At 47.2% G+C, this 26,182-nt stretch overlaps 1 protein-coding gene across 3 annotated transcripts in view; it reads left to right on the top strand.

Annotated features, from left to right (window-relative positions):
• The first annotated feature begins 3,548 nt into the window (after positions 1-3,548).
• PCGF6 (polycomb group ring finger 6) overlaps positions 3,549-26,182 on the top strand; it is a 52,029-nt gene continuing 29,395 nt past the window's right edge. Inside the window, exons 1-6 of one of the 3 annotated variants that reach the window (XM_073546563.1) lie at positions 3,549-3,655; positions 13,766-13,865; positions 14,917-15,013; positions 17,693-17,748; positions 20,202-20,261; positions 20,404-20,512. In XM_073546563.1, the coding sequence (XP_073402664.1) occupies positions 13,769-13,865; positions 14,917-15,013; positions 17,693-17,748; positions 20,202-20,261; positions 20,404-20,512 (419 nt within the window). In that variant the 5' untranslated portion in view covers positions 3,549-3,655; positions 13,766-13,768. Of the gene's footprint in view, positions 3,656-3,965; positions 4,101-4,120; positions 4,355-13,765; positions 13,866-14,916; positions 15,014-17,692; positions 17,749-20,201; positions 20,262-20,403; positions 20,513-26,182 lie in introns of those variants that run through there. The other 2 variants (XM_073546562.1, XM_073546561.1) reach the window with 2 other exon arrangements.

Here is a 26,182-nt window from a genome sequence, read left to right as displayed (position 1 = left end):
AATGGAGTTGGTTCAGTACAATACCCAGAAAGGTTATCAAAATTAGGTCTATTTACTCTAGAAAAGAGAAGACTTAAGGGCCTGTCACACTAAGAGATATCGCTAGCAATAACTAGTGACGTTATAGCGATATTGCTAGCGATATCGCTGTGTCTGATACTTACCTCCGACCGGCTCCCCCGCTGGTTATCGCTGATCGCGCGAGAACGTTCAGGACTGCTTCTCGTCGTCAGCTTCCTGCGGCGCTTCCTGCTGTGAGGACGAGCGACGCGTGGAGCCGGGCGGGAGGACGCAGGATCGCCTGGTGTGACAGGTAAGTAGCGACCCCCGTCCCCAGCGATGTCGCTGGTGAGATCTGCCTGTGTGGCAGCTCACTAGCGACCACTTAGCGATGTACCAGCGATCCTGACCACGGCTACTGCTAGTTGTGTGGATAGGATCAGGGGTCTGCAATCCGCTTAGTTACCAACCTCTCTGGTTTTCCGTGGCTTAGCCTGGGCCTGCTATCCTCCTCGGTGACCCAATCATAACACCAAACCCTAACTTTATCCCCAACCCTAGCTCTAACTTTAGCCCAGCTCACTTTAGCCCAGCTGTAACCCTAATGGAAATACTTTATTTTACCCTAAGGGGGTGATAAAGGGGGGTTTTATTTACTATTTTTTTATTTTGATCACTGTGATAGGGTCTATCACAGTGATCAAAATATGAACCAATAGGAAAATTTTCCTATTGTTGCCGGCCGGCAGGTCTCGGCAGGTGCACTGCGCATGCGCCCGCCGTTTTCTCCCAGAAGAAGACGCTAGTGGCCCGGGGGACTTCATGGGGGGGTTGCAGGTTAAACAGAGGTTCCGGGGGGATCAGGGACCGTATTTCTCTCTCCTCTGATGTGCGATCACATCAGAGAGAGAAATTAAATGGGAAATCTGACTTTTTTTTTTGTTTTTGCAGTCGCCGTTATACCGTTAAGAACGGCGATCGCAACACAGGGGTTGGTAAAAACCGACCCGAATCATGTTGTCTGCAGTCTTAGCGATCCCCGGTAGCCGAGACCCCGGAGAAATTCAGACTCTGGGGGGCACTATACACTTATCCCTCAGCATCGTTAAAAAGCAGCGCTGAGGCATGAGTACCCTTACCTGCCACCATTAAAAGGCGTATCGGCGGTCGTTAAGGGGATATAGCTGCTCAGTCACACATTAAGGGTAAGTGCACACATAGTGTTAGGAACGGCGGAACGCACTAAATAAAATAATAAAGTGCGTTCGCCGCTCGGGGTCCACCGTGCAGTAGGTGATATAACTGCTGCTAAGTGGTGGCAGACAATATGGCGGTATGATGCACATGGGTTAAACTTCACTAGGAGTGCGCAGAGCAGCCTCTGATCACACACAGAGGTGCCGCAACAAAAAACATACAAAACGCTGAACCTGTTAGTGACACAGGCTTCAGGTAGCTGCACACACGGTATAAGGTAACAGGAGCAGGACCCAAGACAGAGGAGCTGCGTCCCTCTAGACCTACCGTGTGTGCGGCGTCGCTTCTGTGGACGCCAAGGAGGGCTGCAACTGCAGCGCGGCGTAGGACACTGCCGCTCAACGACAAACCACCCGGAGCATAGGTTGAAGTGGAACGCCACAGTGTATCGGCGGACATTTCCACTCTCTGTTTAAGGAGGCTATCCCGAGCACATGAGGCGCATGCCCGAATATATTTTTTAATGTCCCAAGCCTTGTGCGGCCACCAATACGACCCTGCCAGGAGTTTTGTGGTCTGCATGTAGCCACAGTGACCACCCGCCCTGGACGCGTACGCCCACGCGAGACCCTTCGGCCGAAGGTGAGGGGGGACAAAGGTCTTGCCCGGCGGCACAGAGTTTGGCCATTGCGGGACCCCGTTATCCTAGGGGACAGAGTGTTGACAATGACAACCGCAGATGGAGTTTTGTGGCGGACGCGCCTCGAGAACGGCGCGAGACACCTCCATGGGCTCTGGGAGTGAAGTCTCTGGCTGGGGTGATTCCAGAGGCTCAAAAAAGTTGGGAGCCGAGGTAACCTTCCGTTTGGATTGAGCACGCTCCAGGCCGCGCTCCGAAAGACAGAGATCAATGCGGGTGGAAATAGCAATCAGCTCTTCCAAACTTGCAGGAACCTCTCTGGTAGAGACAGCATCCTTAACATGCTCCACCAAACCTCTCCAGAACACAGGGATGAGGGCTTTGTCAGACCACTCCAGCTCGGAAGCCAGTGTCCGGAAACGAACGGCATACTGACTAACCGAGAGGGATCCATGAGTCAAACCAAGTAGCTGCAGAGAGGTGTCGTGTGTGACCCGCGGTCCTAGGAAGACCTGCTTAATAGCTATTAGAAAGTGAGCAGCGGTCCGAACCTCTGGGTCACCACGCTCCCATAATGGCGTAGCCCACGCCAACGCCTTGCCCGATAGAAGGGAAACAAACCCCACCTTGGCCCGTTCTGTAGGGAATCGTGCAGCCAGTAACTCCAGCTGGATAGAGCAATGGCTGACGAAAACCCTACAGGAGGCGCCATCGCCAGAAAATTTATCGGGCAACGGGAGGCGGGTAACTGTCGGCGCGTGGGAGGACGTGGACATACGGAAAACCGCCTCGGCGATCGCCTGTACAGCAGCCTCCGAAGACTTCGCCGCTGCGATGACACTCTCAAGAGTAGCCAACGGGCCCCCTAGCTGGCGAATGCACTGAAGGAGTTGCTGCTGATCTGCCATTACTAGCCAGACCCTGGCGCTAGTATAATGTTAGGAACGGCGGAACGCACTAAATAATATAATAATAAAGTGTGTTCGCCACTCGGGGCCCACCGCGCAGTAGGTAGTATAACTGCTGCTAAGTGGTGGCAGACAAGCAATATGGCGGTAAGATGCACACGGGTTAAAGAGTGCGCAGAGCGGCCTCTGTTCACACACAGAGGTGCCGCAACAAAAAACATACAAAACGCTGAACCTGTTAGTGACACAGGCTTCAGGTAGCTGCACACACGGTATCTGGTCACAGGAGCAGGACCCAAGACAGAGAAGCTGCATCCCTCTAGACCTACCGTGTGTGCGGCGTCGCTTCAGTGGACGCCAAGGAGGACTGCAACTGCAGCGCGGCGCAGGACACTGCCGCTCGACGACAAAGCCGAAAGCAAGCGCGATGACGGACGCTAGCGTAGCGGTGAGCACAGCGGCTTAAGGCTTGCCACTGACTGGCGCTAACTGCAAAACTAATTCCCTATCCACATGCGTAATATCAGAGGGAAGGGGTTTCATAATACATCCGTCACCATTCACACATAGCAAGTATAGTCTATACTAGCGCATGGCGGAACGGCCATGCGCACTTTTTATAGCCGTGCGGGACCTTCCAGATCTCCGAGATGGACCAATGAGATCTGGAACAGGACCTGGGCATATGACTCCCGATCTCCAATGGGAGATCGCCTCGTGAGCATGCCCAGTAGGAGCACAGAGGGACTTAGTCTCTGGAGCGGTCTGCTGCAAAGTAATCTCCTCAGCAGTAGAAAGACAGCAGGAGACCACAGAATGTGAGGCTCTGGATTCCTGCAGAGCAGACGCAGAAACCTGACGCCTAACACGTAGTTTTTTGGTTGTGCAGATTTCGTTGGAAAATCCGCAGGTAAATTTGCGGTTTTGCCCTGCAGTTTCACACTTCATAATGATAAGGTGTGAAACCGCAGCGGAACCCGCACATGAACTGACATGCTGCGGGATTGTAACCCACGGAAAAATCCACAGCATGTGCACTGCAGGGTTTTTTTTCATAGGAAATAAAGGTACTGTACAACGCAGCAGAATCTGCAGTGTGTGCACATACCCTTAGCAGGACCCTGACAATTTTTTCATGTTTCTTGCAAATTGGTGTCTGAGCAGGAGGGGCGGTAATCTACATCCTGCACATAATTGGGTGCGTCCACAGTCCAGGACCTGTAAACTCCCTATATGAGAACTACACACGGATGATCCCTGTAACCCTTCAGGTGCCAGTGACACAGCGTCACTGCAGTCCACGCTCATCCTGACACACGATGGTTCTATAGTTTTGACACAAAACTACAATGGCAGTAAGTAGCAGTAAAAACTACAGCTCCCAGCATGCCTGGCGCACGCACCTGCGCAGATCAGTGTCGAAAAGAAAGTACCGCGCTGTTTGTGTAGCTGCTGCAGGGGAGGAATGGAGCTGGAGTTCGTGAACTCGGTGAAGTGTGAGCAGGAGGAGAGCACGAGGGCGGCTCTGAGCCGTACAGCCGCCGATATCACTAGCTGCTCGTCTGGGGATCAAGATGGGCGCAGCGGGAGCGAGGAAGCGCTGCGCGAGGTGAGACCGGGCCCACGTGACCTGCGGTGCGGGACGTGACGCGCCTGTTGCGCTGCATGGTGTTCCTCTGGTCATGTGACAGTACTACGATCTGATGACGTAATCAGACCGCTGCAATGTATCACGTCATGTGGCGGGCAGGCGTGATATCTGAGAACATGTCGGTGCAGACATGATGTACGATAGTGTGCGCTCTGATAACGTATTGTGTCACAGCAAGAAGGAGAAATGTGAGGTTTATGCAGAGGGGGGATTAATGGGATAGTCCCGGTCCTAACTGTACAGGAAGGATTCATGGGGTAGTCCCGGTCCTAATGGTACAGGAAGGAATAATGGGATAGTCCCGGTCCTAACTGTACAGGAAGGAATAATGGGAAGATCCCGGTCCTAACTGTACAGGAAGGAATAATGGGATAGTCCCGGTCCTAACTGTACAGGAAGGATTAATGGGGTAGTCCCGGTCCTAATGGTACAGGAAGGAATAATGGGATAGTCCCGGTCCTAACTGTACAGGAAGGAATAATGGGAAGATCCCGGTCCTAACTGTACAGGAAGGAATAATGGGATAGTCCCGGTCCTAACTGTACAGGAAGGAATAATAGGGTAGTCCCGGTCCTAATGGTACAGGAAGGATTCATGGGAAGATCCCGATCCTAACTACAGGAAGGAATAATGGGAAGATCCCGATCCTAACTGTACAGGAAGGATAATGGGAAGATCCCGGTCCTAACTGTACAGGAAGGAATAATGGGAAAATCCCGGTCCTAACTACAGGAAGGAATAATGGGAAGATTCCGGTCCTAACTGTACAGGAAGGATTAATGGGATAGTACCGGTCCTAACTGTACAGGAAGGAATAATGGGATAGTCCCGGTCCTAACTGTACAGGAAGGAATAATGGGAAGGTCCCGGTCCTAACTGTACAGGAAGGATTCATGGGGTAGTCCCGGTCCTAATGGTACAGGAAGGATTCATGGGGTAGTCCCGGTCCTAATGGTACAGGAAGGATTCATGGGAAGATCCCGATCCTAACTGTACAGGAAGGATTTATGGGAAGATCCCGGTCCTAACTGTACAGGAAGGATTTATGGGAAGATCCCGGTCCTAACTGTACAGAAAGGATTAATGGGAAGATCCCGGTCCTAACTATACAGGAAGGATTAATGGGAAGGTCCCGGTCCTAATGGTACAGGAAGTATTCATGGGAAGATCCCAGTCCTAACTGTACAGGAAGGAATAATGGGAAGATCCCGGTCCTAACTGTACAGGAAGGATTAATGGGAAGGTCCCGGTCCTAACTGTACAGGAAGGATTTATGGGAAGGTCCTGGTCCTAATGGTACAGGAAGTATTCATGGGAAGGTCCCGGTCCTAACTATACAGGAAGGATTAATGGGAAGGTCCCGGTCCTAACTGTACAGGAAGAAATAATGGGAGGGTCCCGGTTCTAATGGTACAGGAAGGATTAATAGGAAGGTCCCGATCCTAACTGTACAGGAAGGATTTATGGGAAGATCCCGCTCCTAACTGTACAGGAAGGATTTATGGGAAGATCCCGGTCCTAACTCTACAGGAAGGAATAATGGGAAGATCCCGGTCCTAACTACAGGAAGGAATAATGGGAAGATTCCGGTCCTAACTGTACAGGAAGGATTAATGGGATAGTACCGGTCCTAACTACAGGAAGGAATAATGGGATAGTCCCGGTCCTAACTGTACAGGAAGGAATAATGGGAAGGTCCCGGTCCTAACTGTACAGGAAGGATTCATGGGGTAGTCCCGGTCCTAATGGTACAGGAAGGATTCATGGGGTAGTCCCGGTCCTAATGGTACAGGAAGGATTCGTGGGAAGATCCCGATCCTAACTGTACAGGAAGGATTTATGGGAAGATCCCGGTCCTAACTGTACAGGAAGGATTTATGGGAAGATCCCGGTCCTAACTGTACAGAAAGGATTAATGGGAAGATCCCGGTCCTAACTGTACAGGAAGGATTAATGGGAAGGTCCCGGTCCTAACTGTACAGGAAGGATTTATGGGAAGGTCCTGGTCCTAATGGTACAGGAAGTATTCATGGGAAGATCCCAGTCCTAACTGTACAGGAAGGAATAATGGGAAGATCCCGGTCCTAACTGTACAGGAAGGATTAATGGGAAGGTCCCGGTCCTAACTGTACAGGAAGGATTTATGGGAAGGTCCTGGTCCTAATGGTACAGGAAGTATTCATGGGAAGGTCCCGGTCCTAACTATACAGGAAGGATTAATGGGAAGGTCGCGGTCCTAACTGTACAGGAAGAAATAATGGGAGGGTCCCGGTTCTAATGGTACAGGAAGGATTAATAGGAAGGTCCCGATCCTAACTGTACAGGAAGGATTTATGGGAAGATCCCGGTCCTAACTGTACAGGAAGGATTTATGGGAAGATCCCGGTCCTAACTCTACAGGAAGGAATAATGGGAAGATCCCGGTCCTAACTGTACAGGAAGGAATAATGGGAAAATCCCGGTCCTAACTACAGGAAGGAATAATGGGAAGATTCCGGTCCTAACTGTACAGGAAGGATTAATGGGATAGTACCGGTCCTAACTGTACAGGAAGGAATAATGGGATAGTCCCGGTCCTAACTGTAGAGGAAGGAATAATGGGAAGGTCCCGGTCCTAACTGTACAGGAAGGAATAATGGGAAGATCCCGATCCTAACTGTACAGGAAGGATAATGGGAAGATCCCGGTCCTAACTCTACAGGAAGGAATAATGGGAAGATCCCGGTCCTAACTGTACAGGAAGGAATAATGGGAAAATCCCGGTCCTAACTACAGGAAGGAATAATGGGAAGATTCCGGTCCTAACTGTACAGGAAGGATTAATGGGATAGTACCGGTCCTAACTGTACAGGAAGGAATAATGGGATAGTCCCGGTCCTAACTGTACAGGAAGGAATAATGGGATAGTCCCGGTCCTAACTGTACAGGAAGGAATAATGGGAAGATCCCGATCCTAACTGTACAAGAAGGATAATGGGAAGATCCCAGTCCTAACTCTACAGGAAGGAATAATGGGAAGATCCCGGTCCTAACTGTACAGGAAGGAATAATGGGAAAATCCCGGTCCTAACTACAGGAAGGAATAATGGGAAGATTCCGGTCCTAACTGTACAGGAAGGATTAATGGGATAGTACCGGTCCTAACTGTACAGGAAGGAATAATGGGATAGTCCCGGTCCTAACTGTACAGGAAGGAATAATGGGAAGGTCCCGGTCCTAAGTGTACAGGAAGGATTCATGGGGTAGTCCCGGTCCTAATGGTACAGGAAGGATTCATGGGGTAGTCCCGGTCCTAATGGTACAGGAAGGATTCATGGGGTAGTCCCGGTCCTAATGGTACAGGAAGGATTCATGGGAAGATCCCGATCCTAACTGTACAGGAAGGATTTATGGGAAGATCCCGGTCCTAACTGTACAGGAAGGATTTATGGGAAGATCCCGGTCCTAACTGTACAGGAAGGATTAATGGGAAGGTCCCGGTCCTAACTGTACAGGAAGGATTTATGGGAAGGTCCTGGTCCTAATGGTACAGGAAGTATTCATGGGAAGATCCCAGTCCTAACTGTACAGGAAGGAATAATGGGAAGATCCCGGTCCTAACTATACAGGAAGGATTAATGGGAAGGTCCCGGTCCTAACTGTACAGGAAGAAATAATGGGAGGGTCCCGGTTCTAATGGTACAGGAAGGATTAATAGGAAGGTCCCGATCCTAACTGTACAGGAAGGATTTATGGGAAGATCCCGGTCCTAACTGTACAGGAAGGATAATGGGAAGATCCCGGTCCTAACTCTACAGGAAGGAATAATGGGAAGATCCCGGTCCTAACTGTACAGGAAGGAATAATGGGAAAATCCCGGTCCTAACTACAGGAAGGAATAATGGGAAGATTCCGGTCCTAACTGTACAGGGAGGATTAATGGGATAGTACCGGTCCTAACTGTACAGGAAGGAATAATGGGATAGTCCCGGTCCTAACTGTACAGGAAGGAATAATGGGAAGGTCCCGGTCCTAACTGTACAGGAAGGATTCATGGGGTAGTCCCGGTCCTAATGGTACAGGAAGGATTCATGGGGTAGTCCCGGTCCTAATGGTACAGGAAGGCTTCATGGGGTAGTCCCGGTCCTAATGGTACAGGAAGGATTCATGGGAAGATCCCGATCCTAACTGTACAGGAAGGATTTATGGGAAGATCCCGGTCCTAACTGTACAGGAAGGATTAATGGGAAGGTCCCGGTCCTAACTGTACAGGAAGGATTTATGGGAAGGTCCTGGTCCTAATGGTACAGGAAGTATTCATGGGAAGATCCCAGTCCTAACTGTACAGGAAGGAATAATGGGAAGATCCCGGTCCTAACTGTACAGGAAGGATTAATGGGAAGGTCCCGGTCCTAACTGTACAGGAAGGATTTATGGGAAGGTCCTGGTCCTAATGGTACAGGAAGTATTCATGGGAAGGTCCCGGTCCTAACTATACAGGAAGGATTAATGGGAAGATCCCGGTCCTAACTGTACAGGAAGAAATAATGGGAGGGTCCCGGTTCTAATGGTACAGGAAGGATTAATAGGAAGGTCCCGATCCTAACTGTACAGGAAGGATTTATGGGAAGATCCCGGTCCTAACTGTACAGGAAGGATTTATGGGAAGATCCCGGTCCTAACTGTACAGGAAGGATTAATGGGAAGATCCCGGTCCTAACTGTAATCCTTCCTGTAATGGGAAGGTCCCGGTCCTAACTGTACAGGAAGGATTTATGGGAAGGTCCTGGTCCTAATGGTACAGGAAGTATTCATGGGAAAATCATGGTCCTAACTGTACAGGAAGGAATAATGGGATAGTCCCGGTCCTAACTGTACAGGAAGGATTTATGGGAAGATCCCGGTCCTAACTGTACAGGTAGGATTTATTGGAAGATCCCGGTCCTAACTGTACAGGAAGGATTAATGGGAAGGTCCCGGTCCTAACTGTACAGGAAGGAATAATGGGAGGGTCCCGGTTCTAATGGTACAGGAAGGAATAATGGGAAGATCCTGGTCCTAACTGTACAGGAAGGATTTATGGGAAGATCCCAGTCCTAACTGTACAGGAAGGATTTATGGGAAGATCCCGGTCCTAACTGTACCGGAAGGATTAATGGGAAGATCCCGGTCCTAACTGTACAGGAAGGAATAATGGGATAGTCCCTGTCCTAACTGTACAGGAAGGAATAATGGGAAGATCCCGGTCCTAACTGTACAGGAAGGAATAATGGGAAGATTCCGGTCCTAACTGTACAGGATGGATTAATGGGATAGTCCTGGTCCTAACTGTACAGGAAGGATTAATGGGAAGGTCCCGATCCTAGTGGTACAGGAAGGATTCATGGGAAGATCCCAGTCCTAACTGTACAGGAAGGAATAATGGGATAGTCCCGGTCCTAACTGTACAGGAAGGATTAATGGGAAGATCCCGGTCCTAACTGTACAGGAAGGATTTATGGGAAGATCCCATTCCTAACTGTACAGGAAGGATTTATGGGAAGATCCCGGTCCTAACTGTATTGGAAGGAATAATGGGAAGGCCCCGGTCCTAATGGTACAGGAAGGATTCATGGGAAGTTCCCGGTCCTAACTGTACAGGAAGGATTTATGGGAAGGTCCTGGTCCTAATGGTACAGGAAGGATTCATGGGAAGATCTCAGTCCTAACTGTACAGGAAGGAATAATGGGATAGTCCCGGTCCTAACTGTACAGGAAGGATTCATGGGAAGATCCCAGTCCTAACTGTACAGGAAGGAATAATGGGATAGTCCCGGTCCTAACTGTACAGGAAGGATTAATGGGAAGATCCCGGTCCTAACTGTACAGGAAGGATTTATGGGAAGATCCCGGTCCTAACTGTACAGGAAGGATTTATGGGAAGATCCCGGTCCTAACTGTATTGGAAGGAATAATGGGAAGGCCCCGGTCCTAATGGTACAGGAAGGATTCATGGGAAGTTCCCGGTCCTAACTGTACAGGAAGGATTTATGGGAAGGTCCTGGTCCTAATGGTACAGGAAGGATTCATGGGAAGATCTCAGTCCTAACTGTACAGGAAGGAATAATGGGATAGTCCCGGTCCTAACTGTACAGGAAGGATTAATGGGAAGATCCCGGTCCTAACTGTACAGGAAGGATTTATGGGAAGATCCCGGTCCTAACTGTACAGGAAGGATTTATGGGAAGATCCCGGTCCTAACTGTACAGGCAGGATTTATGGGAAGATCCCGGTCCTATCTGTACAGGAAGGAATAATGGGATAGTCCCGGTCCTAACTGTACAGGAAGGATTAATGGGAAGATCCCGGTCCTAATGGTACAGGAAGGATTCATGGGAAGGTCCCGGTCCTAACTGTACAGGAAGGAATAATGGGAAGGTCCCGGTCCTAATGGTACAGGAAGGATTCATGGGAAGGTCCCGGTCCTAACTATACAGGAAGGATTAATGGGAAGGTCCCGGTCCTAACTGTACAGGAAGGAATAATGGGAAGGTCCCAGTTCTAATGGTACAGGAAGGATTAATGGGAAGGTCCCGGTCCTAACTGTACAGGAAGGATTTATGGGAAGATCCCGGTCCTAACTGTACAGGAAGGATTAATGGGAAGATCCCGGTCCTAACTGTACTGGAAGGAATAATGGGATAGTCCCGGGCCTAACTGTACAGGAAGGATTTATGGGAAGGTCCCGATCCTAACTGTACAGGAAGGATTAATGGGAAGATCCCGGTCCTAACTGTACAGGAAGGAATAATGGGAAGATCCCGGTCCTAACTGTACAGGAAGGATTTATGGGAAGATCCTGGTCCTAACTGTACAGGAAGGATTAATGGGAAGATCCCGGTCCTAACTGTACTGGAAGGAATAATGGGATAGTCCCGGTCCTAACTGTACAGGAAGGATTTATGGGAAGGTCCCGGTCCTAACTGTACAGGAAGGATTTATGGGAAGGTCCTAACTGTACAGGAAGGAATAATGTCAAAACTCCTCTAGCACTCAGAACAATATCAAAAACGAAGTTGCTTCTAGAAATATATTCATTTATTTCATCTTTTTTATTTCATCTCTTTATGCACTGGGAATTCACAGCCAATATATAAACTTGTACAGCAGAGTATTAAAGCCCAACATTTCGGCCCATCTGGCCTTTATCAAGGGTTAATTCTAAATAAACAGAAAAGAAAATTATAAAAAATTATAAAAAATGCAAAAAATACAAATAATGCATGAAATAACAATATAAAGGTGTAATAGTCATACAAAAATTCCTAGCCAAAAAATACCTTCTGTACAAAAATACCCTGCATAAACAAATACCCTCTATACAGCGAAAAAAGGGTTAAAAAACTGTATAAAATTCCATACAAATAAACAAAATACCGCATAAAGAAAACATGCTGCTGAAGCCCAAGGACCTCTGTAGAACATTCTGAAACAAAACAAATTGTATCCTCCATCTTATAACATAAATAACAAAGAGAAAAACCCCCTGACAAGAAGGTCAGAGACACCGAGACATAAAAGAAAAAAAAGGAAAAACGATCCAGCAGAGAGGGAAAAGGGATAAACGCAGTGAAAATGAAAAAAATGAAAAAAAAGGTACAGGAAGGATTAATGGGAAGATCCTGGTCCTAACTGTACAGGAAGGAATAATGGGATAGTCCCGGTCCTAACTGTACAGGAAGGATTTATGGGAAGGTGCCGGTCCTAATGGTACAGGAAGGATTCATGGGAAGATCCCGGTCCTAAGTGTACTGGAAGGAATAATGGGAGGGTCCCGGTTCTAATGGTACAGAAAGGGTCCTTCAAAAGAAACAGACTTGCTGTCATTTTCCCTTGGATAGAGCCAGGCCATGGAGCCCCCTCTCTACCCTCCACTATATATTTCAGAGTCGTGCAGCCTTTAGCCCACCATGGTTGGGTGCAGCTCTGTCCGCGCTGCCATTGCAGATCGCAACCCCCTGTGATTTGTTTGTGTCATGCTGAAATTTCTCTGAGATTTTTGTTTCACTTCTCCTTGTAGTAGCAGAATGATAAAAATGACAACAGAACAGGGTCCGTTACAAGGGGGGCTGCACTCACTGTTAGGCCGGGGTCACACTGGCGAGGAATACGGCCGAGTGAGAGGCGCTAAAAGCACGCATTAGACACGGACCAATGATTCTCTATGGGGTCCCTCGCACCAGCCGTATATTTCTCATCCGTATTCTACGCTCCGTGCCAATCGCAGCATGCTGTACGCCAATGCAAGTCTATGGGTGCGCAAAAAATACGGATTACACACGGACCACACATGTGACTTGCGAGAAATACGCACCAGGTGTCTGTTACAAAAGCCGGCAATTCAGTGCGCTATACAGTAAACTCACACTGACAGGTTTAATAAAGAAATGAATGAATAGATATAAACACATAGAATGCATATATATATATATATATATATATATATACAGTATATATGCAGTCTATGTGTCTATATCTATTCTTTGGTTTCTGTTAGAAACCCTGTCATAGGGCTCCATTATATGTCCATTTTGCAAGCCTGCGAGAAAATCTCGCCATACGGATGCCATACGGATTGCATACGGATGCTGACATGCGCAAAATACGCGACCACACCTTGCTTACGGATGACATATGGAGCACTATTTAGGGGTCTGTCATCCGTATTACGCATGTAAAATACTGACCGTATTTTGCATCGGTTAGTGTGACCCCGGCCTTATAGCGAAGGAGCTCTATGGGCTTTGTCATGCTTCAGCCAATCACTGGCCTCAGCGGTGTTGTTAGCAGTGATTGTCTGCAGTGGTCATGTGCGCATGGTCAGCTCTTATTGTATTCCCAATGCTCCCCTGAGTCATATGGGTCTTTTAAGTTTGTGCTAATTTTATATTTTTTTACAATGGGGTGTGGCCTACAGGTCAATAATGCAGAGAACACCCCCCAATAGTCCTGTGAGCAACTGCCCCTTGATAAACACCACAAAACTTGGCACTGTGTATGGGATAGAGCTCACCCATTAGGACAGACCAGTGCATGATATCTTTACTGGTGACAAATGGGCTGCTCTCATGCACCCTGATATTAGACGGTGTCCACTGTGACCCCCATCCATACCAGAGTAGTTTGCCGGTGCCCATCACAAAAGTGTCAGCCATGTTGGCACCCATTGTTTATTATTTACCAATAGAGAATAATAGTTAAAAGATTGTAGTTTTTTTTTTTATTTTGGGGGGAATTTTAATTCTTAGAGTAACCAGAACAGGCATAATCCAGTATCACTCAGTAAGATGGATCCATGTAGGCAAAATTCCCCCCAGTTGTCATTACCGTCTCCTTATTCTGTTCCCACAGCATATGATTCGCCTCGCTGACCTGAATCCATACATCCTGTGCTCAATATGCCAGGGTTACTTCATCGATGCCACGACCATAACCGAATGCCTGCATACATGTAAGTACTGTGCTGCCAATTCCTACGTAGTGCTATGGCGTCCGCTACTCATCTCTGTCTCATACACTATGCGTTTCAGGGAGGACCCTTCCCCCTCATCAGGTAAATATACAGAGTACATGGGCCACCTATTTAAAAGGGTTGCCCACTAATGTACAAGCCCAGCTTATCAGGAGCCCAATTAAAATAATAACAGTGTATACTCGCTTGCCGCGGTGGCGCTGTTTTGGCACGGTCGGCACTGCTGTTCCTGGTGGTGATGTGACTTGTTGTGTCACTTGTCATGAGTGGCCGCTCGTCAGCTGTAACTTATCGCTATTCCATTAGGCCGGAAGGAAAAGTAAAGGTGTGTGCACGCGCTGCGGATTCTGCTGCGGTTCCGCAGCGGTTTTGGCCGCAGCGGGTCCGCAGCAGTTTTTGCTGCGGTGTACAGTACCATTATTCCCTATGGGAATCCAAAACCGCAGTGCAGACGGTGCTTTCTGCGGATTCCACTGCGGTTTGCCATCTCCTCCATTGAGGAGATGAAAAACCGCAGAGCAATCCGCAGGCAAAACCGCAGGTCTTTTGACCTGCAGATTTACCTGCAGATTTTACAAAATCCGCGCAGCCAAATCCGCACTGGAATCCGCAGCGTGTGCACATAACCTAAAGGTTGCAGCTGACAAGTGACACAACAAGTTACATCGCCTCCAGGAAGAGCCGTGCCGAAACGGTACAGCTGCAGCAGGCGAATATACTGTATACTTTTTTTTTTTAATTGGCTCCTAAATCAAATAAACAGGAATTTTCCAGTAGTGGACAACCCCTTTAAATGGGTGGTCCATACACTCTGTATACTTACCTGATGAAGGGGAAGGGTCGTCCCTGAAGCACATAGCGTCCATGTACTCTATACAAGACAGAGATGAGATTAGTGGACGCTTACATATCGCTATGTATTAAAATGAAACCCTTTAAATTGGGCAAAATATAAAATGTAATATAAAAGTATTTTACATTTGCTGAAATCGGACTCTGTGGTGACGTTTCTTTTTGTTTTTTGTCCCAGTTTGTAAAAGCTGTATTGTGCAGCACTTCTATTACAATAATCGGTGTCCGAAATGCAATGTTATAGTGCATCAAACACAGCCGCTTTATAATATCAGGTGGGTATTAGCGCTGCTTGGATATAATTATTCTAAGAATTAGAAAGACCTCATTCAGAAGGCCATAATTCACAGAAGAGTTCCACGGGTCTGTTCACATGTCCATGATTTATGTATGAGACAGCCAAGATGATTGCCTAAAAAATGATGGTAGTCTCACGTTGGAAACAGTAGTGGACGGTGAGATATGGAGCCTCAAAGTCAAAATTTCAAAACGTTGTTGCCTTTTTGCTTGTCACAGTAAGCGTGCAGCAAAAGATCACCTCCCACCATAGTTTAGTTTTCTCAGTGTGTGATATGCAAGGATGTAAGGCTAGCGAAATCGCTGTATGTGACACTGACCAATGACCGGCCCCCCTGCCGGGTATCGCTGATCGTCCTGGAATGGCCAGGACATTTTTTTGATTGCTGGTCTCCCACTGGACAGCACGCATCGCTGTGTGTGGCAGGCGGGAGACCAGCGAGCTGGCGCTGGTAACTAAGGGCCCTGTCACAAATAGCGACGCACCAGCGATCCCGACAACGATATCACCTTGTTAGGATCGCTGGTGTGTCGCTACATGATCGCTGGTGAGCTGCCAAACAGGCAGCTTCACCAGCGATCAGCACCAGCGACATGCAGGTAACAAACGACGCACGTCGCTTAGTTACCCACTGTGTACCTTAGTTATCAGAGCGCTGGTGACCAAGGTACACATTGGGTTTCTAAGCGGCGCGCGGCATTTAGAAACCCAATGGGTACCTTGGTTACCAGCGTCAGCTCGCTGATCGCTGGTCTCCTGCCTGTCACACGCAGCGATGCGTGCTGGCCAGCGGGAGACCAGCAATCAAAAAAATGTCCTGGCCATTCCAGGATGATCAGCGATTCCCGGCAGGGGGGCCGGTCGCTGGTGTCACACACAGCGATCTCGCTGGTGAGATCGCTGTTGCGTCACAAAACTTGTGACTCAGCAGCGATCTCGCTAGCGAGATCGCTATGTGTGACGGGGGCCTAAGGTACACATCAGGTTTCTAAGTGCCGCGCGCCGCTTAGAAACCCGATGTATACCTTGGTTAGCAGCTCCCTGCACCAGCGCGCTGGTAACTAAGGTACACAGTGGGTAACTAAGCGACGTGTGTCCCTTGTTACCCGCGTGTCGCTGGTGCTGATTGCTGGTGAAGCTGCCTGTTTGGCAGCTCACCAGCAATCATGCAGCGACACACTAGCTATCCTGACAAGGTGATATCGTTGTCGGGATCGCTGGTGCGTCGCTATGTGTGACGGGGCCCTAAATCTGATCTCCTAGTCTATCCTCCTGCAGGATTAGGAAGTGTTGGGAGATTAGAGAACAGATGTAATGCCTTTCAGATAAGGTCCCTTTGGAGAGATGGGCAGCACAGTTGAGTTTAGGCTGGTTTCACACTTGCGTTTTTTTGCGCTGCTTTTTAGCGCAAAAAAATGCATGCGTTTTTCCCCCTATACTTTAACATGGGTGCGAATATGTGCGCATACATATGCGCACGTACGCGTTTGTATGCGCATGCGTTTTCTTGCAGTGTGCGCTCGGGCACACAAAATGCATCCTGTTGTATTTTTTTGTGCGTCCGACTTGCCCCAATGCGTTTTTTTACAGCAAAACACCCATTAGTCTATGGGTGCGCTGACGTGCGCATTGTAATGTGCACGTATGCGCAAAAAAAGCATGCAGGTTTTTTTTAAAAAAATGCACCAAAACCCGCAAAAAAACGCACACAAACGCAAGTGTGAAAGTAGCCTTAGCTGTGTAACATTACAAACCCTTCTGCCAGCTCCACTGTACCGTCCCTCCTTCCACACTGGCTGTCCAGAGATGGGTCACACTTATGTGTACTGTGCTCAAAGCAACTAACTTTTGAGCACAACAGAAGTAAGACATCTCCAGACAACAGGGCGTGGGGGGAAGTGGCAGTACAGCAGAGCTGATCATGCTATGAAAGTAGGAAAGCTGATAGAAGGGTTTGTAATGTGAGCTGTGCTAACCCTACCCTCACATGGACCTTATCTGAAAGGTGTTGAATCTGTTCTGTAATCTCCCAGCGTTTCCTAGTCATACAGAAGGTTAGACCAGGGGACCAGAGCTGTATCCTTACATGTCACACACTGAGAAACCTAAGCTATGATGGGGGCGTGTTCTTTCAATTTTTTACTACCTGCTTATGATTGGGCAGCATCCTGCAGGTGGCAGAAGTAAACGCCCCCAGTGAAAACTGTCTGATGCAACTCACTTTTCTTAAAAAAAAAAAAAAAGTTAACTCATTAGGTGCCAACTACTTTGCTAATATCTCCACAATAGAGAGGAAAAAAAAAAGTTTTATTCTTCTCTGCAGCCTGTATTGCATTGTGTGTCTAGTTCAACATAAAAAAATTGGTGATGGGTCCTCTTTAACACACATAACAAAGAAAATTTCCAGGCCTTGGTTGCTATAAAGGCTCAGTATTTTTCACCGTACTACCTGTTGTAAATGAGGATAGATGGGGAAGAAAAAAATTTCTTTCTACCTCATTTGGCATCCTTATAGATTCAATAAAAATGAACAGAATCTGTCGTGTTTGGTGCCATCTTCTACGATTAAAGTGTCTGTCGCTGGCATATAGTATACGGGAAATGCAGACCTGTTTGTGTTGAATGTGGAATAATTGTGTAACCTTTTATATTTTAGGTTGGATAGACAGCTGCAGGACCTAGTCTTCAAATTAGTCGTCAATTTAGAAGATCGTGAGTGTTTCTTTTCGCTTTACTTAAAATGATAGTGATGAGCGAACGTGCTCTTATCTGACCATGCTCGGGTGCTAGCTGAGTGACTTCGGCGTGCTCGAAAAGTATGTTCGAGCCCTCCGCGGCTGCATGTCTCACTGCTGTTCGACAGCCGCAACACATGCAGGAATTGTCTAACCTACAGGCCATCCATGCATATGTTGTGACTGTTGAATAGCCACGAGACATGCAGCCGCGGGGGATCGAACATACTTTTCGAGCAAGCCAGTCACTTTATTAGCACCCGAGCATGCTCAGATAACACCTAATGCAATGCAGCTGATTCTTCCATGCAGGGAGAATAGTCACTAATGTGCTGCCTGTGTCGGCCATATCACCAATTTTTTTAGGAATGTTTATGTTTGCATTATATTCATTATGGCTTTTCCATTATTAGGCAAATTGTTTAGTCCTCATCATTTTTTATGTTTACTCGCTTATTGTTGTGGTTTTCATTTTCCTGATGTTTTCAGCTAATTCATCATTAAGACTTTTTAAGCTGTCGCAAACTTTTGCCGAATTGAACTCAAGTGAAAGCACAAAATCTCTCTTTTTTGGAGGAGTGTCTGTCAGAAACACCGCACTGAACTTGCTCACTGAGCCAGTGCGCGTGTCCTGAGTAAAGCGAACAGTGCTCAAAGATACCTGTGGAGCGGGCAGCAGCCGAGTAGGTGCGTACCTCAGAGCCACAGGACCTGAAGCACGTGACTGCTAGGGGCGTGGCCTAAACTCCAGAGAGCTAGGAGCTGCAAGAGAATTCCTAGCAGGGTAACTGCGAGACAAAGTTACCAAGAGGCATAGACAGGGAGGATAGTCAGGACGTAGCCAATGAGTCATACACAGAGATAGCTGCAAGGTACAAGAGGGGCGAGCAGAGAGTAGTCAGATCACAGGCAATGAGTCATACACAGGGAGGATAGCGCAGTACAGAATCAGCAGGCAAACTCACAACGGGGAACAGAACCGGGTCAGAACCATATAAACAAGCTATAACAACAAACAGGCACACAGAGGCCAGCACACTCGGCCAAAGGCAAAAGTATAACTGGCAGGGATTGGAGCTTCTCAGGGGTTTAAGAAGCTCTCCCAGAACCAGAAAGAGGCCACAATCATTAACTCCAGGTGTGCAGGTCAAAACCTGCACTGAGCTCCAGACATTAACCCCTGACGTGCAGCTCAAAAACCTGCACTGGGATCATGACAGTGTCTTACCCTATTACACAAAAAAGGAGCAAAAACAAAATTATCTTTGATTTTTCCAACAAATTTATCAAACATCGTGTGCTATTAGGTTTTGAATTTCCTGCTTAATCTTGGAGAGAAAAAAGATTGTTGAAAAAAAACAAACAAAAAATAACAAAAGCCAAACCCAAATATATTCACACAAAGTGAGTATAATGTAAAAGCGCATACGAAAATAGGTTTAAAGCACCCAAAGATACCTGTTACATGGGAGTGCTAGTCATCTTATCCTCTTCACACCCGGGCAATTTTGTTTTTTCATTTTTCTTTTCTCCCCTTCTTCCCAAAGACTTCTTTATATTTCCATGGATATAGGCATATGAGGGCTTGTTTTGTTGAGGGATGAGTTGTACTTTTTATTGGCACCATTGATTTTACCATATAGTATACTGGAAAACAGGAAAAATTCCAAGTGTGGAGAAATTTAAAAAAAAAAGTGCAATTCCACAATTTTTTTTTTTTTTTTTTTTTTTTTTTTAATATTATTTACCATGTTCACTACGTGGCAAAACTGACCTGGAAATATGATTCCCTAGGTCAGTACGAGTACAAGGATACCGAACGTATAGTTTTTTTTTGTTTGTTTGTTTTTTTAAGTGGTGAAAAACAAATTGAATTTTTTTTTTTTTACATTTGTCACCATTTTCCGAGACCCTTTAACATCTTCATTTTTCGTGATCTGGGGCTCGGTTAGGGATTACCTTTTTGCTCCCTGAGCTGGCGTTTTTATTGATACCATTTTGGGGCAGATAGAATGTTTTGATCGCCTCTTTTCTCATTTTGCTGTTTACCGATCGGATTAATTTAATTTATATTTTGTTAGATCAGATATTCCTGAACGCAGCAATGCCAATTTTTTTTTTTTTTTCTTTTTCTTTAGTATTTATTTTATTTTTTTCATATTTTTAAACAAATTTTTCTGTATTGTATAGTCCCTTTAGACTTTTAGACTTGAAGCTGCGATCTTCCGATCACCTGGGCTTCAGCACTACTATGTATGGCAGAAATCATGATCTCTTATGAACGCCGGCCACAATCCTGTGTTCACACGAGGATTGTAGTGAAAGGCACTGGGGTCATCAGCGTACCCGCAGCTGTCATAATGACCCTTTGGCGCCACACGATTATGTCACGTATAAAGTAAAATATAGAGAGAATTTTCTTTCTTTTAGGTGAGAAAAATCAAATGTATGGTTTCTACAGAGAACGGGGTCTTGAGGTGCCTAAACCTGGTGAGTACCATGCATTTTTGCACCAGACCAAATTATTTTCCTGCACCACTCATATATTATTTTTACTTTATACTTTACTATTATTATCATATATATTGTTTTTATTTCTTTCTACATTTCTTATATTTCTCTTTATACACAGTAGTGCCACATTCTGTGTCCACCGGTCGAGGGAGACAAAAGAAACCTTTTGGTCCTTTATTCCAGATTCCGCCAGAACTGGATGTGTCCCTTCTTCTGGAATTTATTGGGTGAGTAAACTATTTTTTTTTTTTAAATTATTTTATTATGTCATTATTTTATTTTTTGTTGCGGGGTAAGTACTATGTGTTAATCTATGAATGACATGTCTAACAGCATTAAAGGGAGACTATTTGCCAAAACTTACAGTATGAACTAGCTAAATAAGTTTGTGAGGATAAAGCCCCCATTAAAATCGCACTATTACGGCTCTTGTAGATTTCCGTGAAACTCGTTCCATGAACTGTCCGCGGGCCTCCTGACCTGATCGTAACGGCCTCATAGACATATATGAGACTGTCCAATTCGGGTCGGGAGACCCCAGAACAGTCCGTGCAGAAACTGAGCAGTACTTCCAGGTTTATGAAAAGAATTACTGGTTGGAAAAACTCTGTGTGCTCATAGTTTATAGGTGGTCATTTCTGCCTCCGTTCTGCGGAAACTGAAGTTCAGTAAAATATGCTGGTGCATTCTGGGTTTGGCCACGAAGCTGTTTTGCATGCCCCGCCTCCCTCACTGGTGATTGACGGCACTGGCTGCTCTGAGATTTCTCTATGCTTGCACCTGGCAAACCAGCAAATCCTCAGTTTCTGTACAATGGAGGCAGCCATTAAACCACTAATAGTGCAATATTTTTATTCTTGCGAGAAGGGAGACTATTTCTCTTACAAGGCTATGTACTTATGTTATATCGTCAGTTTGGGCTGACAGACTTCCTTTACCTATGGATGTTGTAGAGGAGCCCCTTTATAAGGACCCCTCTATAAGCCACTAATATAGAGCATCTCTTGCTTTGGTGGATTTTTACCCTTCGCCACGACAGCATCCACTGGAGGTATCGGATCCGCCCCATTGGAACAGGAAACCCTACAGAAAGATAAAAGGGGGCGGTCCGCCTTTCCTCCTCAGTTTTGGGTTCCTGTTCTCAGGGAACTCCAGGATTATCCTACAGGAAGACATACCTGGGCCAGTGCACGCCGCCCGTCCAGTATCCGTGAGAGCGGCAGGGGCTGCGGTCCAGAGGCAGCGTCGGGGGAGGTTCCGTTAGATGGCTCCCCCCTCGTCTGACGGATAGGGTGATGACCGGGTCCGGGGAGGGCCGCCCGGTCTCACCAGGGAGCACGCCGGGTGAACGCCGAACTCTCAAGGCCGCCGCTGGGGTAAGTGCGTCAGTGGCGTGAAGAAAAAAAAAAAGAGAGAGGCAGCGGTGGCGGCAGAAGTGAGAGGCGCGGACCGCAGACAGAGCCGCGGCGCGGGAGCCGGCCGGCGCAGATGCTCCAAGCCCCGGAAATAATGGGTGAACTTCCGGGGCACGATGGCTGAGGCAGCGCAAGTGCGCAGGCGAGAGGAACCCGGAGGGGAGGAGCAACTTCGGGCTGGAAAAAAAAAAAGAGGGGAAACTATTTAAAGAAGCACCGCGAGGTAAGCGGCGGTGAGACATGTCGTCTCCAGGTGAAGTGCACGCTCCGGCAGGGGACTCTGCTGGGGGCAGCTCCTCCAGGGACTGCACCAAGGGATCCACAGACACCGCTCGCAGGAGTGAGGCTGGAGAATCAAGATCCAGGACGGGGTCTCAGCCTTCTGATCCGGTACTATAAGCTTCACTGGGTGAGTGTGCAATATATATACTCTGCCTATTAAGCTGACTTCCCCCCTTGTCTTTCGCCATGTCTCCCCCTCTTCCAGGCAAAGAAAAAGAGAAATCTAAACACAAAGAATGCGCTTTATGCGCTCAGCCTCTCCCTGACTCCTACCTCAAAAAGCTCTGTAAGCAATACACCAGAGAGACTAGACAGGGGACCGCAGTGTCATCAAAGGACATACGGCCCATAATTAGAAAGGAACTACAGGCTATCACCCGTGCCAGTACTCCCTCAGAAACAAGGAGCAAAAAACAAGTGACACTCAGATTCGGAGGAGGAACAGGTGATCATCTCTGATTCCTCACTTACGTCATCATCATCATCGTCATCCGAAATTGAGGGACGATCATGTTTTCCCCTGGATAGTGTGGATAACTCTGTCAAATCCATAAGGAACACTATGGAGTGTGAGGAGACAAAGGGCGTCCAAACCACGCAAGACATAATGTTTGCGGGTTTGGCGGAAAGGAAAAGGAGGGCGCTCCCAGTAATACCGGCGATTAAGGCTCTAATAAAGAGAGAATGGGAAAAACATGATCAAAGAAGTTTTCTCCCATCGGCCTCAAAGAGGAAATATCCATTTAGCGATGACGAGCTATTGAAATGGACCAAAATCCCAAAAGTCGATGCTGTGGTAGCCTCTACCTCGAAGCAGTCTACTATTCCGGTAGAGGACGCAGGCTTACTGTCCGACCCACTAGACCGTAAAGCGGAGTCATTATTAAAAAGGTCTTGGGAATCTACTACAGGGATTTTTAAGCCAGCAGTAGCCAGCACATGCACCGCCAGGTCAATGCTCTTGTAGTTGGACCAATTGGATCAACAGATCGAGCAGAAGGTGTCTAGGGAAAAGCTACGGGCCGCTATTCCATTAATTAGAGGGGCGGCAGCCTTCATGGCCGATGCATCGGCAGACACCCTGCGGCTGGCAGTGAGATCGGCTGGTCTTGTAAACAACGCCAGGCGGGCGCTATGGATGAAGAGCTGGAAGGAGGACGCGCAATCAAAACCCAAGATTTGCGCAACCCCATGTGAGGGTGAGTTTCTCTTTGGGAAAGCTCTAGATGACATACTCGCCAAAGCGAAAGAAAGGAAGAAGGCTTTCCCTGATTCTTCTATCCCTTTCTACAGGAGAACCTTTAAAAGGCGACCGTTTGGGAAAAGGAGACAAGCGGATAGATCAGCTCGATGGCCCACAAAGGATGAGAAGCAAAAGGGCAGCATGTTTAGAGGTTCAACATTCCGAAAGGAAAATAAATACTGAACAAACAGTTCCCCCAGTAGACTGAATTTTTTTTTTTTCAAAATGGGAACAAATAACTTCAAGTTCATGGATTCTAAATATAATTAAAGAAGGAATAAAATTAGAATTCCTTCAAATTCCTCACGATTGTTTTGTCGTAACCCGCCTTAACTCAATAGTACAACAAAAGGCCCTCGAAATAGAAATTCGGAGCTTACTATCCAAGGGGGTTTTAGTGAAAGTCCCAGCGGGACAAGAAGGTAAAGGTTTCTGCTCTCCTTTATTTTTAGTTTCCAAACCAGATGGTACGTTTAGGACAATCATAAACTTGAGGAAGCTTAATACGTTTATAAAAAAATTATAAGTTTAAAATGGAATCAATCAGATCCACCATTAAACTTCTTTTTCCAAACTGTGTAATGTCGGGAATTGACTTAAATTAGGGGAGGGAGGTACTTGATCAGAGACTCTGATGTCTTCTGCGACAAAAATCTTAAACTTAGCCGAAAATTGTTTGTTGTCCCTCTCTGCCCTCCATATCAAGGGAAGGAGCAACCAAGAGGCAGACTTCTTAAGCCGACAAGCACTTCGGCAAGGGGAGTGGCGCCTCAATCACTAAATTTTCAAGGACGTACAGCTCTATGGGGACAACCTCAGGTGGACCTCTTTGCCACGAAAGAGAACAGGCAAATAGAAACATTTGCCTCCCTGTCCCCGTCAGATCATCCAGACATACTGGACGTCCTCCAGGCTTCATGGAAATTCAACCTGGCATATACCTTTCCTCCGATAATCCTTCTGCCACAGGTCATTCGGAAGATCAGAGAGGACAAGGCAAGGGTAATTTTTATAGCACCATTCTGGCCCAAGAGGCCGTGGTTCTCATGGCTACGAACCATGTCGGTGTCAGATCCTTGGGTTCTCCCTTCGATTCCCAACCTACTCTCCCAAGGCCCTTTTTTCCACCCCCAAGTGGACAGCTTACATTTGACGGCGTGGAATTTGAAAGGCAGCTACTGAGATCAAGAGGGTTTTCCGAAACACTAATTACTACGCTCCTACAAAGCAGGAAGCAGTCCACTACTCAGATTTATACAAAAATATGGAAAAAATTTCTGCAGTTCCATACAACCCCTCATACCACAGAAATCCCAATAGTTCCTATCCTGGAATTTCTACAAAAAAGGGAAAGATTTAGGTCTGGCAGTAAACACGCTAAAGGTCCAAGTGTCCGCATTAGGGGCACTGTATGGCCACAATAAGCAGGGAATAAGTGGGTATCACGATTTATTAAAGCATGCGAACGAACGACTCCGGTTCACATACCTACAATCCCTCCATGGGACCTAAATTTGGTCTTAGACGCCTTAACGGAAGCTCCCTTCGAACCAATAGACACAATATCTCTAAAATATTTGTCACTCAAGACGGCCCTCTTAGTAGCACTAACGTCTGCTAGGAGTGTGAGCGACATCCAAGCTCTATCCATAGACCCACCCTTTTTTCAGATATACCAGGATAGGTTAATATTAAAGCCAGATCCCTCATACCTTCCTAAGGTGTCGACAAAATTCCATAGATCTCGAGAGATACTCCTCCCGACCTTCTTTGGAGATCCCTCCACTCCTGAGGAGCAGAAATTCCACACCTTGGATGTTAGAAGAACTGTCCTAAAATACATTGAGAGGTCCAGGAGCTGGAGGCAGTGCAGGGCTCTGTTCATATCTTTTCAGGGCTGTAAAAAAGGGTATGGAGTTACGAAGAGCACCTTATTCCGGTGGATCAGGGATGCCATACGTTTAGCCTTCTCCGCGAGAAGTGAAGACCCTCCGGAGAACATTAGAGCGCATACTACCAGAGCAATGGCATCCGCCTGGGCCGAGAGGGGAGATGTTCCAATCGAAGCCATATGTAAGGCGGCAATTTGGTCATCCCCTTCTACCTTCTATAATCACTATAGACTTGACCTTTCATCAACTTCTGACCTAAGCTTTGGCAGGACTGTCCTTGGCAAGGTGGTCCCACCCAGGTGATGGTCTCTGGAATCTCTCCAGTGGGTGCTGACGTGGCGAAGGGTAAAAAGCCGGATTACTTACCGGTAATGCTCTTTTAATGAGTCCACGACAGCACCCGCTCACTTCCCTCCCTATAAAGATAACAGCGATAAATACACCACATATTAAAGTGTATCTCCTGATATGAAGAAATAAAATCTAGAAATGCAAGAATATTGTCTAACTCTTGGCGGTCCTCCTGGTACTCTGAAATACAAAACTGAGGAGGAAAGGCGGACCGCCCCCTTTTATCTTTCTGTAGGGTTTCCTGTTCCAATGGGGCGGATCCGATACCTCCAGTGGGTGCTGTCGTGGACTCATTAAAAGAGCATTACCGGTAAGTAATCCAGCTTATGGCCTTCTGCCTTGTACATGGTTGTACTTCTAGTACAAAAATAAGTTTTCCCTGTCTCCTCTATATAACAGAGATGATTGAGAGTAAGCAGACTAAGGCTGGGTGCAGACGGCCATATTAAACCTCAGACCCGTTGTGACGGAGTCAGCTTTCGCTGAGTCGTTTTCTAGAGTGGACCCTCTGGGTCGTGGCACCCACCCACCAAGGGCGAGCTGACCTTGTGAGGAACCACCCCCTATACAGGGAGTGTCAGGGGCAAGACCAAGGTGGTGAGCCACCACGACTGCTGGAACCAGACGGCCGGCTCAAGGAAGACACGAGTTTCTGACGACAAGGGACGTGCAGAAGACAAGACGTGATTTCAAGGTATCTTCATTAAGGCAAAC

The sequence above is a fragment of the Dendrobates tinctorius genome, unplaced genomic scaffold (genome assembly GCF_039654945.1).
Source record: "Dendrobates tinctorius isolate UK_male_01 unplaced genomic scaffold, ASM3965494v1 ptg000149l, whole genome shotgun sequence".
Classification (NCBI taxonomy): Eukaryota; Metazoa; Chordata; class Amphibia; order Anura; family Dendrobatidae; genus Dendrobates; species Dendrobates tinctorius.
This window is presented reverse-complemented; position numbering and strand designations above follow the sequence as displayed.